This window comes from Salmo salar, chromosome ssa26 (assembly GCF_905237065.1).
Source record: "Salmo salar chromosome ssa26, Ssal_v3.1, whole genome shotgun sequence".
NCBI lineage: Eukaryota > Metazoa > Chordata > Actinopteri > Salmoniformes > Salmonidae > Salmo > Salmo salar.
Window position 1 is genome coordinate 2788581 of NC_059467.1, and position 13479 is coordinate 2802059.

At 44.6% G+C, this 13479-nt stretch overlaps 1 protein-coding gene across 3 annotated transcripts in view; it reads left to right on the forward strand.

Annotated features, from left to right (window-relative positions):
* LOC106587026 (zinc finger MIZ domain-containing protein 2) overlaps positions 1 to 13479 on the forward strand; it is a 92315-nt gene that overhangs the window by 46084 nt on the left and 32752 nt on the right. For 2 of the 3 annotated variants that reach the window (XM_014174871.2, XM_014174872.2), the window contains exons 3-13: positions 2998 to 3112; positions 3380 to 3573; positions 4243 to 4423; positions 4956 to 5180; positions 5614 to 5823; positions 6009 to 6107; positions 6372 to 6546; positions 8484 to 8625; positions 9069 to 9279; positions 9495 to 9600; positions 13293 to 13450. In XM_014174871.2, the coding sequence (XP_014030346.1) occupies positions 2998 to 3112; positions 3380 to 3573; positions 4243 to 4423; positions 4956 to 5180; positions 5614 to 5823; positions 6009 to 6107; positions 6372 to 6546; positions 8484 to 8625; positions 9069 to 9279; positions 9495 to 9600; positions 13293 to 13450 (1816 nt within the window). The remainder of the gene's footprint in view (positions 1 to 2997; positions 3113 to 3379; positions 3574 to 4242; positions 4424 to 4955; positions 5181 to 5613; positions 5824 to 6008; positions 6108 to 6371; positions 6547 to 8483; positions 8626 to 9068; positions 9280 to 9494; positions 9601 to 13292; positions 13451 to 13479) is intronic. The other variant, XM_014174873.2, reaches the window with a different exon arrangement.

Below are 13479 nucleotides of genomic sequence, written 5' to 3' on the forward strand. Positions count from 1 at the left end.
AAATCTGTGCAGATTGCTAAATCACTCATGGACAAAGCAAAAGCAGACAAGAGAGACCCCTACCTCAGTCTCCTTGAATACCTCAACACTCCAGTTGACAACTTCAAATCACCAGCCCAGCTGTTGATGAGCCGCAGACTTCGCTCAAACCTTCCCAGCACTAACCAGCAGCTGCAACCTAAGGTCGTCAGCTACAAAGAAATGCATGAAAAACGTGCACAGAGACAACTATGACAGGTCAGCGAGAACACTGCCACCACTGAACGACAGAGTCAGTTAGAATCCAGGAGCATGGCCACTGGAAGCCAGCAGTCTTCATCCAGCCAGCTGACACTGAACATTCATATCACGTCCACACCGCAGAAGGAGCAGTGTACAGTTCAAACTACAGAGCATGTATTCAAAAGAAACGCTTAGAATATGTTGTACATTTTTCTTTTAAAAGAAGGGGAAGTAATATTCATATGTGTAAACCTACTGAATTGTAATTGGATGCATTTTACAGCCGTATCATACTACGCTATGATTGGTTAAGACCACCCAGGTGGTGAGGTCATATTCGGTTGATCATGGTATTAGACATTCGAACATGCCAGTTATAGCTTGCTAATAAAGAACTATGTTTAGAAATATCCTGTTGTACTGCATTTTATTTTGTACAAAGCGTGCAAAACAAGACGACTTTTGGCTTCTGGAAAAAAATGAAAGTTGATATGAAAACCAAAAGAGCAAGAGAGATAGAAATACGTTTCACAAAATTATGTAATTAGTCCTGTCTATACAGAAATAAATTAAATCATTTAAATACTTCACCAGAAAACATGACTTAGCCACAGAGGAACAAGGATCATTAGTAACAAAAAATGTCATATTTTGCTTTGTATTGTTTCAAATCAGAAGCTCTCATAGGCTTATGCCAATTTGGGCAGCGCGTGGCAATAGGCCTAGCTGTCAGTGAAAAGCATAACAAATATGTGTGAAGATAATGTGTCTTGAGTATAATTAAACATTTTGAGACAATAAGAAGCGGAGGGGTGTGAGGTGAAGGCCAGTCTCTCCAGAATGGCTCATCAGTCTCCCGCGAATTCTTAAACATTCATTGTGTGAATTGTTTGCCCTTTTTATTTTATATGATCAATTCCCTATTACATATGTCACCAGTAGTAAATGTACCGTTAGTCCTTGCCATTTGGTTACATTAATTACTGTCATTTACCGTTCTCATTCTTGGAGTGGAGAGGTCTTGGAGTGCGGAGTTCACAAACTGCTACACTTTAAATTCCCTTTTTGTTTGGAGTGCTCGATGTGATCAATGAGCATGTGTCTGGTTTCTCTCTCCTAATAATGTTGAGGGAGCGTGCGCGCCTGAGCATGCATAGAAGTACCTGGCCTGCTCCGTGGAAATGTAGGAAAGTGTATTTTTTATTTTTACTTTTTTACATCCATTGCGAATGATAATATATTAAAACTATAGTTTTTCAATGTAAGCTATTTGAAAAATCTTTCCAACAATCTCCCTCGATAATCACCAATCCTCGGTGTGAAAGAGCAGTGGAATTTATAGGCCTAGTTCCATGCGCTCATTTCTTTATGCGCCAATGGATCATGGTGTATCAATATGTTGGTGACCTCGCATTAGTTGACTTAACTTTTAGATTTTTTATCATTTTAATTCAGATTTTTATGATTAACCATGTGACAATGATTTTGAGAAACGAAAACGTTATAATTGAAATGAAATTGTTCCATTAAAACGTGCATATGAAAATCATAACTGGCACGTAAAACGGAAGAAATGGTAGGATAAATTGTTAGCTTCCCCAAACTTGAAACTCACGCGCCGCCTATAAAGTCTTTATAAAATAATTGCCTCCACGTTTTATGGTCGGGTTTTGCCTATAGGCTACTTTGAATGAAGGTAAGACATGCCTCATTTAAATGAAATAAAACATATAGGTTTCAAACAATGTTTTTAAAATGCATACTGCCTCCAGCTCACATTGTAAAGTGGTGGATGACGCGCTGATAGCCTGTTGCCTGCACTTGAATTGTGAATGGGGGGCGCGCTTCAATAGCCTGTTTGAGAAATAAATAAATAAAATAGCTTTTTTAACTGTGCACCAAAACTGTGTTTAACACACGCATTTAGAATTATTGCGCAATGAATGGGCTTATAAAAGCATGTTTACTCCAGCAGCAACCAGCTGATGAACTCTGTATGTTGTGCGTGTGTGACAGTTGTGTTGGATAAATAAGATGCATGATGACTAATGAAAATACACACAGGCCAATTTAATTCCACAAAATTATGCAAATTAACCTATAGACTGATGCTCATGATGGTCAAATGTATTTCCACTGACTGGTATTTCCATCAATGAATATAAGCATTATTTTGCAATGGGATTGAATTTTTTTTTTTCTCCCAGTCATTTTTGCCTGCAACAGTTTTATTTATGGACTTTTCTTTTTTTTTTTTGGGCCAAAATAACAGAAACCATGCTGTGCCTGTGTGCCAGACTCAACAAGATGTGCGCTGCAAGGCTGATTATGGAAAGCAAACAGGAATAACTAGAGCAGTCCTGTTTTATCCAGTATGAGTCACACACGTAACTTCTCTCTTGGCACTGCTACTTTTACCCGTATCTAGGTGACGGCTTTGTCTCCATGGAGACATGGTGCAGTGTCGTGTGATAATGTGATTGACATGCACAGGCAAATCCACTGAGTAAAGCACAAGCGGCACACATGCCCAGCACAGATTTTTAAATATGCACGGGCTATAGCAAAGCCAGAATCTTCAGGCATGCATGTTGCTTACATGTATAAATACATGTCCATATTTCTCTCCTGACTCAGCAAAGCTCCAGCATCCGCTCAAAGCTCCATGGACTTATCCGCCTTAACCCATAGTTGAGGTCCCTGAAGGGCCACAGAGGAAGTGTTGGCCACGACCCAATTCTCCAGTCAGTAATCTCTGTCTCTCCTCCTCCTCAGTGACGGCTCCTACCCTTATGACCCTGTGTCCTGGCAGCAAGGCAGCAATCAGCCGGCAGGCTCCCTGTCTGTGGTAACCACAGTGTGGGGGGTAACCAATCCTTCACCCAGCCAGGTATGGATACACCCGTGACCCCACGAAAGCAAACATTAAGAGTGCATCCCAAATGGCACCCTATACCCTATGTAGTGCACTACTTTCAACCTGGACCCACTTGGGATGCTACATACAGCTGGAATATAATGTCACCCTCCCTTCCTTTCCTCCACAGGCGATACATCAACATTCCAAAGTACAAGAATCATTGGGGTGAATCATATTAGAACTAGGTTGATAGTGATTCACCTCGTAAACACTCTGTTTGTTTCTCCTCCCCCTCAGGTCCTGGGTGGGAACCCGATGGGTCCAGGTGGGAACTCTGGCGGGGGCAACATGATTCCCGGCCATAGCCCTGGGATGGGCCAGCAGTTTATGGGTCAACAGGGCTACCCGGAGCCCAACAAAGGCTACATGCAGCAGGGCGTGTACGGCAGGGGCAATGGGGGATACCCCGCCGGGCCTGGATACGTGGGCAGGTAAGCGACAGACAGACCGACCGACCGATATAGCCCAGGCCACGTGTTTTTATCTCCGCTCATTTATGTGGAATTACCTCGAGGAGAAGGAGAGGAGAGATTTGGAGGCAAAGATTAAGGGAGTCAACATCTCCCCCACACACACATACCCGTGTTGGCAATATGCCTCTGCCCACTCCAGTATGTGAAGGCTGGATAGTGTCAGAGCTCCTCGTCCATCTTCTTGGCTGCAACCGTTTCCTTTTAGTGAGACCTGTCTCTGACTCACCCATTAACAGCAGTTTCCTTTTGCCATCCCCTCTCATACCATTGTGGATTCAGTCGACTAGTAGGCTATTTAATCCTGAGTGGTGCACTGCAAAACTAAATCGATTAACATTCAGGGTGACACTAATCTCAATACACCATTCATTTTTGAATAGCTGGAACTGTTCCCTCCGAGCACAAGGGACAAGTGTCCAAACCAAAACCGAATGAATTAGCTGCCAGACATACATGTTGTATAGTAGTCCTCCTGTAGTGTTTGTATAGTAGCCAAGAGGATGATGGTTTCTGTTTATACGGAACAGTTACTGTTTTACTGGGGGAAAATGTACCTGTGTGAAATACTGGAGTCACACTATTTTCAGGTTGGTTTATTTTGAAACAACCATTTCTCTGTCCCCTCAGTTACCCCAATAACGGAGGGGGGTCTATGGGCATGCCCCCTCACGGCATCCGCCCTCAAACCGACTTCACCCAGGCGGCGGCGGCAGCGGTGGCTGCAGCGGCTGCCACAGCAACGGCCACAGCCACGGCAACGGTTGCTGCTATCCAGGAGAAGCAGAATCAGGAGATGAACTATGGCCAGGTAAGGAAGGAGTTAGGGAGGGCAATGTAGTACATGCTCTAGTGAATTTTTCCATAGGTACAGATCTAGGATCAGCTTGCCTTCCCCCAAATCCTAACCTTAACAATTACAGGGGGAAATGCTAAACTGACCCAAGATCAGAGTCTTGGGGCAAATTAATCCAACTCTGTAGTGCATACTGTCTGCTATAGTAGTACTATTGTCTCAGATGACCACAAGCCAGGGGTTGCGACATAAACACCTAATTGGAGTTGCCTGTCAGACTCATGTATTGTGCAGAAACATCCAACCAAAATGGTGGCCTCTGTTGGTCTGAGTGGATACTGCACCCCCTACTGGCTATAGGAGTGAGTGGCTGATGTCATGTTTAACAGAGGGAAGTTATTCAACTTTGCAACACTGCTCAATATGGACATAAATATACGTTATTATAACCATGTAACCCTGGGAAAACAGAGAACATCAAAGTTACTTCTGTTTCCTTTATCTCATCCACCATGTCATGCCCACACTAACCTAGAGAACTTTTCAGATGGGTGGCGGTGCGGGCTACAACACACAGTTCATGCAACACTCGGGCCCCAGAGGTCCCCCTGGCATGTCCCCGGCAGGGATGGGTCCCGCTCGTCCCCCGTCCATGGGGCCCATGTACGGTGCCCCTCAAGGTCAGAGGATGCCCCAGCACCCAGGCTACCCCGGGGCTCAGCATGGACCACCCAGGCCACAGCAGGGACTCAAACGCCCATACAACGCTGAGGTGAGTCTCTCCCGGCGAATGACTTCACATACTTTCTAATGCAAACAATTTGTAGACTGACAGCCATAAGTAAAAAATATACCATGTGAATTATAATATTAAGCTTGATATGGAGTTTGCCGTTAATGTAGTTGTTTTTGGTTACGCTGTCCAACTTCACCAAAATGGGCCATTCTCTTATAATAGCCAGGTGTCACTTCACATTTTAGCAAGTAAACGCCTCCAATTAATGCTGGGTATCAAAGTGTAATTTCGCGAGCTTAGAATTCAAGTAAGCTCAACTTCCTTATTTGGTGAGGTTAATCTCAGTGACATTATAGCTTTCATTTGTTTGTATCCTCATCATTCCAGAAATATAATTGTGTGCCCAGTTTTGTTTTGAGGTCAACACATATCTCTGTTCCATTTTGCCCCCTCTGTGTGTCTCCCTCAGGGCTTTCCCGGGCAGCAGTATGGTCCAGGCATGGCTGGCCCTGCTCCTGGTCAGGGGCCCTACCCTGGGCAGCCCATCCAGTACCACGGGGGCCTGGGACCCCAGCGCTCAGCCACCTCCCCCTCCTACCAAGGCCACAAGATGCCCATGCAGCAGGGCAACATGGGCCAGTACCCCTCGGGACCAGCCCACCCAGGACAGTACTACAAGGTAACGCTATCCAGTGTCACTATCTGTCGAACGCCTATTCCTGTCTGTCTGTTACACAGCCTGGTGGGCTGTGCTGTTTTCACACCCTCCCTCCTATGTGTGTGTGTATGCCCTGGCTGGCTACTGTAATAATACCCAAACTAGAGTCCAGAGCACAAACCAGTGTTGTGCGATTTACCTTTCAGTCGGAGCAGTTCAACGGACAGGGCAACACACTAAATGCACTAGCAGCTGGGGGAGTCGGTGGAGTTTACAACACCTTCAACCAGACTGCAGTCAATGGGGTGAGACAGAGAGAGAGAACTCATTCCACCTTCATTATGTTTTTGTGTAACATGGTCCCAGATCAGTTTGTGCTGTCTTGCCAATGGCTGTAGGAGTTGGAAAGACGGCACAAACAGATTTGGGACCAGGCTTGTTTTTGTGTGTAGAGATGTAGACCTACGTTGCCTCTGAATGCCAACATCTCAAAGCACAGCACATTACTGCTATTTTGAGTCCTCCAAGTACAGCAACCTAACCCTACTCTCATTCTCTTTGTGTCCCAGCCGGGCAGGGCGATGCCTGGTTATCCAAGCTCTCCCCTTCTTGGAAACCCCACCCCTCCCATAACCCCAGGCAGTGCGGTGCCCCCCTACATGTCTCCTGGCCAAGACGTCAAGCCAGCTTTCCTGCCTGACATCAAGCCAAACACAAACTCCCTACCCCCACCACTCCCCACAGGTAAACCTCAAACACGACACACTCGTACACAGAATTTGCTTTGGAAATCCCTTGTCTCTCAGTAGCTAAATCAAATTATATTTTATTGGTCACATACACGTGTTTAGCAGATGTTATTGTGGGTGAAGCGAATTGCTTGTGCTTCTAGCTCCGACAGTGCAGTAATATCTAAAAGTTACACAATATATACCCAATATACACAAATCTAGTAAAGGAATGGAATTAAGAATATACAAATGTATGGATGAGCAATGTCAGAGCGGCATGGAATATGATACAGTAGAATAGTACCGGATACAGTATATACAAATGAGATGGGTAATGCAAAATATGTAAACATTATTAAAGTGACTAGTGTTCCATTTATTAAAGTGGCCAGTCTGATGGCCTTGAGATAGAAGCTGTTTTTCAGTCTCTCGGTCCCAGCATTGACGTACCTGTACTGAGCTCGCCTTCTGGATGATTACGGGAGGAACAGGCAGTGGCGCTTGTGGTTGTTGTCCTTGATGAGCTTTTTGGCCTTCCTGTGACATCGGGTACTGTAGGTGTCCTTGAGGGCAGGTAGTTTGCCCCCGGTGATGTGTTGGGCATATCGCATCACCCTCCGGAGAGCCTTGCGGTTGCGGCGTCGCAATTGCCGTACCAGGAGGTGATACAGCACCAAAAGATGCTCTCGATTGTGCATCTGTAAAAGTTTGTGAGGGTTTTAGGTGACAAGCCAAATTTCTTCAGCCTCCTGAGGTTGAAGAGGTGCTGTTGCACCTTCTTCACCACACTGTCTGTGGGTGGACCATTCCAGTTTGTCAGTGATGTGTACGCCGAAGAACTTGAAGCTTTCCACCTTCTTCACTGCTGTCCCGTCAATGTGGATAGGGGGTGCTCCCTCTGTTGTTTCTTGAAGTCCACGATCATCTAGGCTTCCATCCAATTGGCGACAGATTTTCATGCAAATATTCAAAAATCTACATAAAGAAAATAGGTCAATTTTCCCCACCGGTGGTGTGTTTCCACCAAACTGACTGTGCGTGATGACGTAGTGCATACAATGTGCATTTTTGGCTTACGTTTTTTTTCTTCCTAATGTTCTATGTGTTGTCACAAAAACTGTTGCTTTAAATAGAAAATGTGCCTACTCTGGTCTTGGCACGTGTGCTTTAGCCAGCAGCTCGCAGATACAGGGTAATGGCTAGAAGTGATCTAGCTTTTGACTAATTAACGTCATGTTAAAATGCAAAAAAATCTACTTTTGACATTAATTTGACAAAAACAGGATTCTGTCTAGCCATGACTCAGATACAGTGCGGGTAGGCTAGTCTACATTATGAGATTATGGATAAGATTATGTATATTTTTTTAATCGGCAGTCAAGCATCGATCATCATGTCACCAGAATAAGACCCTCAGCATTTATTGGAAGGAGCATCAAGCTCATACCATGCACTTTCAGTTCATCATAATTTATTTCATATGTAGCTTAATTTAAACTGCATGTTTTCCTGAGTCGTAGTGGGAGGACCACACACCATGTCATCGTGTGATTTCAAGTTTACTTCAATATGATGGTTATTATATCAATATTTGGTATTTGCGCATTGATGCGTTTCCACCGCCATTTCTCGCATAATTAATTTTACGGACACAAAAAGATCCCACCATGTCGAACGAACAAATTATCTATCGGTATTTATACTTTTGTACCGAAACTTCCTGTATCCATCACAACTGTCGTGATTAATTTTTATATGGTATGACATTACTCGCATAAAAACTGTGGATGGAAACGTGGTTAGCGTAGTCTTTGTTTTCATCATTTCTCTGCACTTACGCAAGTAAGGCTATGTGCCTCCAGAAAACAGAGAAACTAGTGTTGTGTGTGTTTGGATGGTCTAACAACGAGACATGGTGGCTGATTGATTCCGCCTGGCTTTGCTCAACAGGTAACCCCAGCGATGACCTGCGGTTGACCTTCCCTGTACGAGATGGCGTGGTGCTGGAACCCTTCCGCCTGGAGCACAACCTGGCTGTCAGCAACCACGTCTTCCAGCTGCGCGACTCCGTCTACAAGACCCTCATGATGAGGTTCAAGCTCTGCTGCTTTTCATTTTATATATTGGATTGTACTGTGCTATGCTATACTATACTATTCTGTAATATACTGTATTATAAACTGGGTGGTTCGAGCCCTGAATGCTGATTGGCTGAAAGCCGTGGTATATCAGGCCGTATACCATGGGTATGACAGAACATTTGTTTTTATTGCTCTAATTATGTTGGTAACCAGTTTATAATAACAATAAGGACCTCAGGGGGTTTGTGATATATGGCCAATATACCACGGCTAAGGACTGTGTCCTAGCACTCCACTTTGTGTCGTGCTAAGAACAGCCCTTAGCCGTGGTATATTGGCCATATACAGTACCACACCCCCTCGGGTCTTATTGCTTAACTAAACCATGCTATACTAATATATTGCTGTTGTAGATGATTTGGTGTGTGTGGGTGCATGTGTGTACCGTACGCAGGCCGGACTTGGAGCTCCAGTTTAAGTGTTACCACCACGAGGACCGCCAGATGAACACCAACTGGCCGGCGTCGGTGCAGGTGAGCGTTAACGCCACGCCCCTCACCATCCAGCGTGGCGACAACAAGACTTCCCACAAGCCCCTGTACCTGAAGCAAGTATGTCAGCCTGGGAGGAACACCATCCAGATCACGGTCACAGCCTGCTGTTGTGTAAGTGTCCTGCAGCGCACACCCACACTCTGTTGAATGGAGTCTCACCATTGTAACCAACTCTTCTGCAAGTGTCACATCACAGTTAACATTGAGGCACAGTCAAAGCTGTTGCCCTCTATGTAGAGTGTTCACTATTGCACTGATAATCTCTAATCCTAAACATCTATTTCGCTGTCTCTCTCCTCTCTACCCCTCGCCCTCGCTACCTGCAGTCTCACCTGTTTGTGCTCCAGCTGGTCCACAGGCCGTCAGTGCGCTCGGTGCTACAGGGCTTGATGAAGAAGCGGCTGTTGCCAGCGGAGCACTGTGTCACTAAGAGTGAGTGGGGCATTTATTTATTGAACCTTTAACCTCTATGGGACCGGCGGGACGAATTCGTCCCACCTACGTAACAGCCACTGCCAGCCTGTGGCGCGATTTTCAAAATCTTCAAAATCCTATTACTTCAATTTCTCAAACATATGACTATTTTACAGCCATTTAAAGATAAGACTCTCGTTAATCTAACCACACTGTCCGATTTCAAAAAGGCTTTACAACGAAAGCAAAACATTAGATTATGTCAGCAGAGTACCAAGCCAGAAATAATCAGACACCCATTTTTCAAGCCAGCATATAATGTCACCAAAACCCAGAAGACAGCTAAATGCAGCACTCACCTTTGATGATCTTCATCAGATGACAACCCTAGGACATTATGTTATACAATACATGCATGTTTTGTTCAATCAAGTTCATATTTATATCAAAAACCAGCTTTTTACATTAGCATGTGACGTTCAGAACTAGCATACCCCCGCAAACTTACGGGGAATTCGCTAACATTTTACTAAATTACTCACGATAAACGTTCACAAAAAGCACAACAATTATTTTAAGAATTATAGATACAGACCTCCTCTATGCACTCGATATGTCCGATTTTAAAATAGCTTTTGGTGAAAGCACATTTTGCAATATTCTAAGTACATAGCCCAGGCATCACGGGCTCGCTATTTAGACACCCGGCAAGTTTAGCACTCACCATAATCATATTTACTATTATAAAAATGTCATTACCTTTTGTTGTCTTCGTCAGAATGCACACCCAGGACGTCTACTTCAATAACAAATGTTGGTTTGGTCCAAAATAATCCATCGTTATATCCGAATAGCGGCGTTTTGTTCGTATGCGTTCCAGACACTATCCGAAATAGTAAAGAAGTGTCGCGCGCTTGGCGCAATTCCTGACAATAAAATTCAAAGTATTCCATTGCCGTACGTCGAAGCATGTCAACCGCTGTTTAAAATCAATTTTTACGTCATTTTTCTCGTAGAAAAGCGATAATATTCCGACAGGGAATCTCCTTTTCGGCAAACAGAGGAAAAAATCCCAAAGGCGGGGGCGGTCGGGGTCACGCGCATAAGCTAGTGTCTCTTGATGGGCCACTTGAGAAAGGCGATAATGTGTTTCAGCCTGGGGCTGGAATGACGACATTCTCTTTTTCCCGGGCTATGAGAGCCTATGGAAGACGTGGGAAGTGTCACGTTAGAGCAGAGATCCTTAGTAAATGATAGAGATGGCAAAGAAGTTCCAGAAATGGTCAGACAGGCCACTTCCTGTAAAGGAATCTCTCAGGTTTTGACCTGCCATTTGAGTTCTGTTATACTCACAGACACCATTCAAACAGTTTTAGAAAATTTAGGGTGTTTTCTATCCATATGTAATAAGTATATGCATATTCTAGTTACTGAGTAGGAGTGGTAACCAGATTAAATCGGGTATGTTTTTTATCCAGCCGTGTCAATGCTGCCCCCTAGCCCTAACAGGTTTTAATTTATCAGGAAACTCCCATTGAGATATAAAATCTATTTTACAAGGGAAACCTTGCATTGGAACTAGGACTACCTCTGGTACCACCATTTGCCATTCTCAGTTGTTTCAAATCTATTGAAAAGTCTGGATAAGCTTTTAGTAGTATACAGCGCCTTCAGAAAGTATTCAGACCCCTTGACTTTTTCCATATTTTGTTCCGTTACAGCCTTAATCTAAAATTGATTAAATTATCTTTTTCCTCATCAATCTACACACAATACCACATAATGACAAAGCAAAAACATGTGTTTAGAAAATTGTCTAAAAAAAGGTATCCTTGGGTATGACGCTACAAGCTTGGCACACCTGTATTTGGGGGGTTTCTTCCATTCTTCTTTGCAAATCCCCTCAAGCTCTGTCAGGTTGGATGGGGAGCGTCGCTGCACAGCTATTTCTCTATGTTCGATCGGGTTCTGGGCCACTCAAGGACATTCAGAGACTTGTCACAAAGCCACTCCTGCGTTGTCTTGGCTGTGTACTTAGGGTCGTTGTCCTGTTGGAAGATGAACCTTTGCTCCAGTCTGAGGTCCTAAGCGCTCTGGAGCATTTTCATCAAGGATCTCTCTGTACTTTTCTCCGTTCATCTTTCCCTCAATCCTGACTCTCCCAGACCTGCTGCTGAAAACACCCCTACAGCATGATGCTGCCACCAACGTGCTTCACCGTAGGAATGGTGCCAGGTTTCCTTCAGACGTGACTCTTGGCATCCAGGCCAAAGAGTTCAATCTTGGTTTCATCAGACCAGATTATCTTGTTTCTCAAGGTCTGAGATTCCATTAGGTGCCATTTGGCAAACTCCAATGAGACTGTCATGTGCTTTTTACTGAGGAGTGGTTTCTGTCTGGCCACTCTACCATATAGGCCTGATTTAGTTGAGTGCTGCAGAGATGGTTGTCCTTCTGGAAGGTTCTCCCATCTCCACAGAGGAACTATGGAGCTCCGTCAGAGTGACCATCAGGTTCTTGGTCACCTCCCCTGACCAAGGCCCTTCTCCCCCGATTGTTCAGTTTGACCGGGCGGCCAGCTCTAGGAAGGGTTTTAGTGGTTCCAAATTTCTTTCATTTAAGATTGATGGAGTCCACCTGTGTTCATGGACCTTCAATGCTGCATCTTTTGGTACCCTTCCCCAGATCTATGCCTCAACACAATGCTGTGTCGGAGCTCTACTGACAATTCCTTTGACCTCATGGCTTAGTTTTTGCTCTAACATGCACTGTCAACTGTGGGACCTTATATAGACAGGTGTGTGCCTTTCCGAATCATATCCAATCAATTGAATTTACCACAGGTGGACTCCAATCAAGTTGTAGCAACAGCTCAAGGATGATCAATGGAAACAGGATGCACCTGAGCTCAATTGAGTCTCATAGCAAAGGTTCTGAATACTTATGTAAATAATTATTTATTTGTAATAAATTTACAAAGAATTCTAAAAAACTGTTTTCACTGTCATTTTGGGTTATTGTGTGTAGATTGAGAAGGAAAAAATGTATTTAATCAATTTTAGAATAGATTAAATACTGTATGCCATTTAGCAGTTGATTTTATCAAAAGCTAATAACGGTAGCGCATGCATAAATATTCATATTGGGGGCCCCAGCGGGAATCAAACCCATAATCCTGACATTGCAAGCGTCATGGTTTACCAACAAAGCGACACAGCCTTTGTGAAACCTGTGCATTCATTTCTCCATCCCTTTTATGCTACTGTCCCACGATAAGGCTCTGAGCACTACGGCGTCATAGCATTAGCAATACATCCTGTAACTCTACAATGGGGACTTCACTCGCCGCATGGCCAATGTGTCTCTAAAGCCCTGTTCACACTGCTCTTAGCTATGGGAGCTTTTATCCTGGGGCAAATATAGTGTTCACTCTTGCATATTCTCAAGTGAGCTAGCACCAACCTTAGCCCAGGGCTAGCTGGCTCTGCTCTGGAGCAGGGTTAGCGCCAACTTTTTGGGGCTAGCCTATCAGAGTTCCATTGTTCCTAATTTCAGTATTCTACTCCAGAAAAGTGACAGTTGGTTTCAGTGAACACAGGCTAAGTTAACACAGGGACAGTCTTAGCATGGGGTTAAGGATAGCCCAAGGCTAAGACAAATGCAGTGTGAAAAGGCCTTAAATTCACTCTCTCCCCCGCTCCCCACTGCAGTCAAGAGGAACTTCAGCAGCGGCACCATCCCAGGGACACCGGGGCTGAATGGGGAGGATGGGGTGGAGCAGACGGCTATCAGGGTGTCCCTCAAGTGCCCCATCACCTTCCGCCGCATCCAGCTGCCAGCGCGAGGCCATGACTGCAGACACATACAGGTCAGTACTCCTTGCCAGTACCACACCGA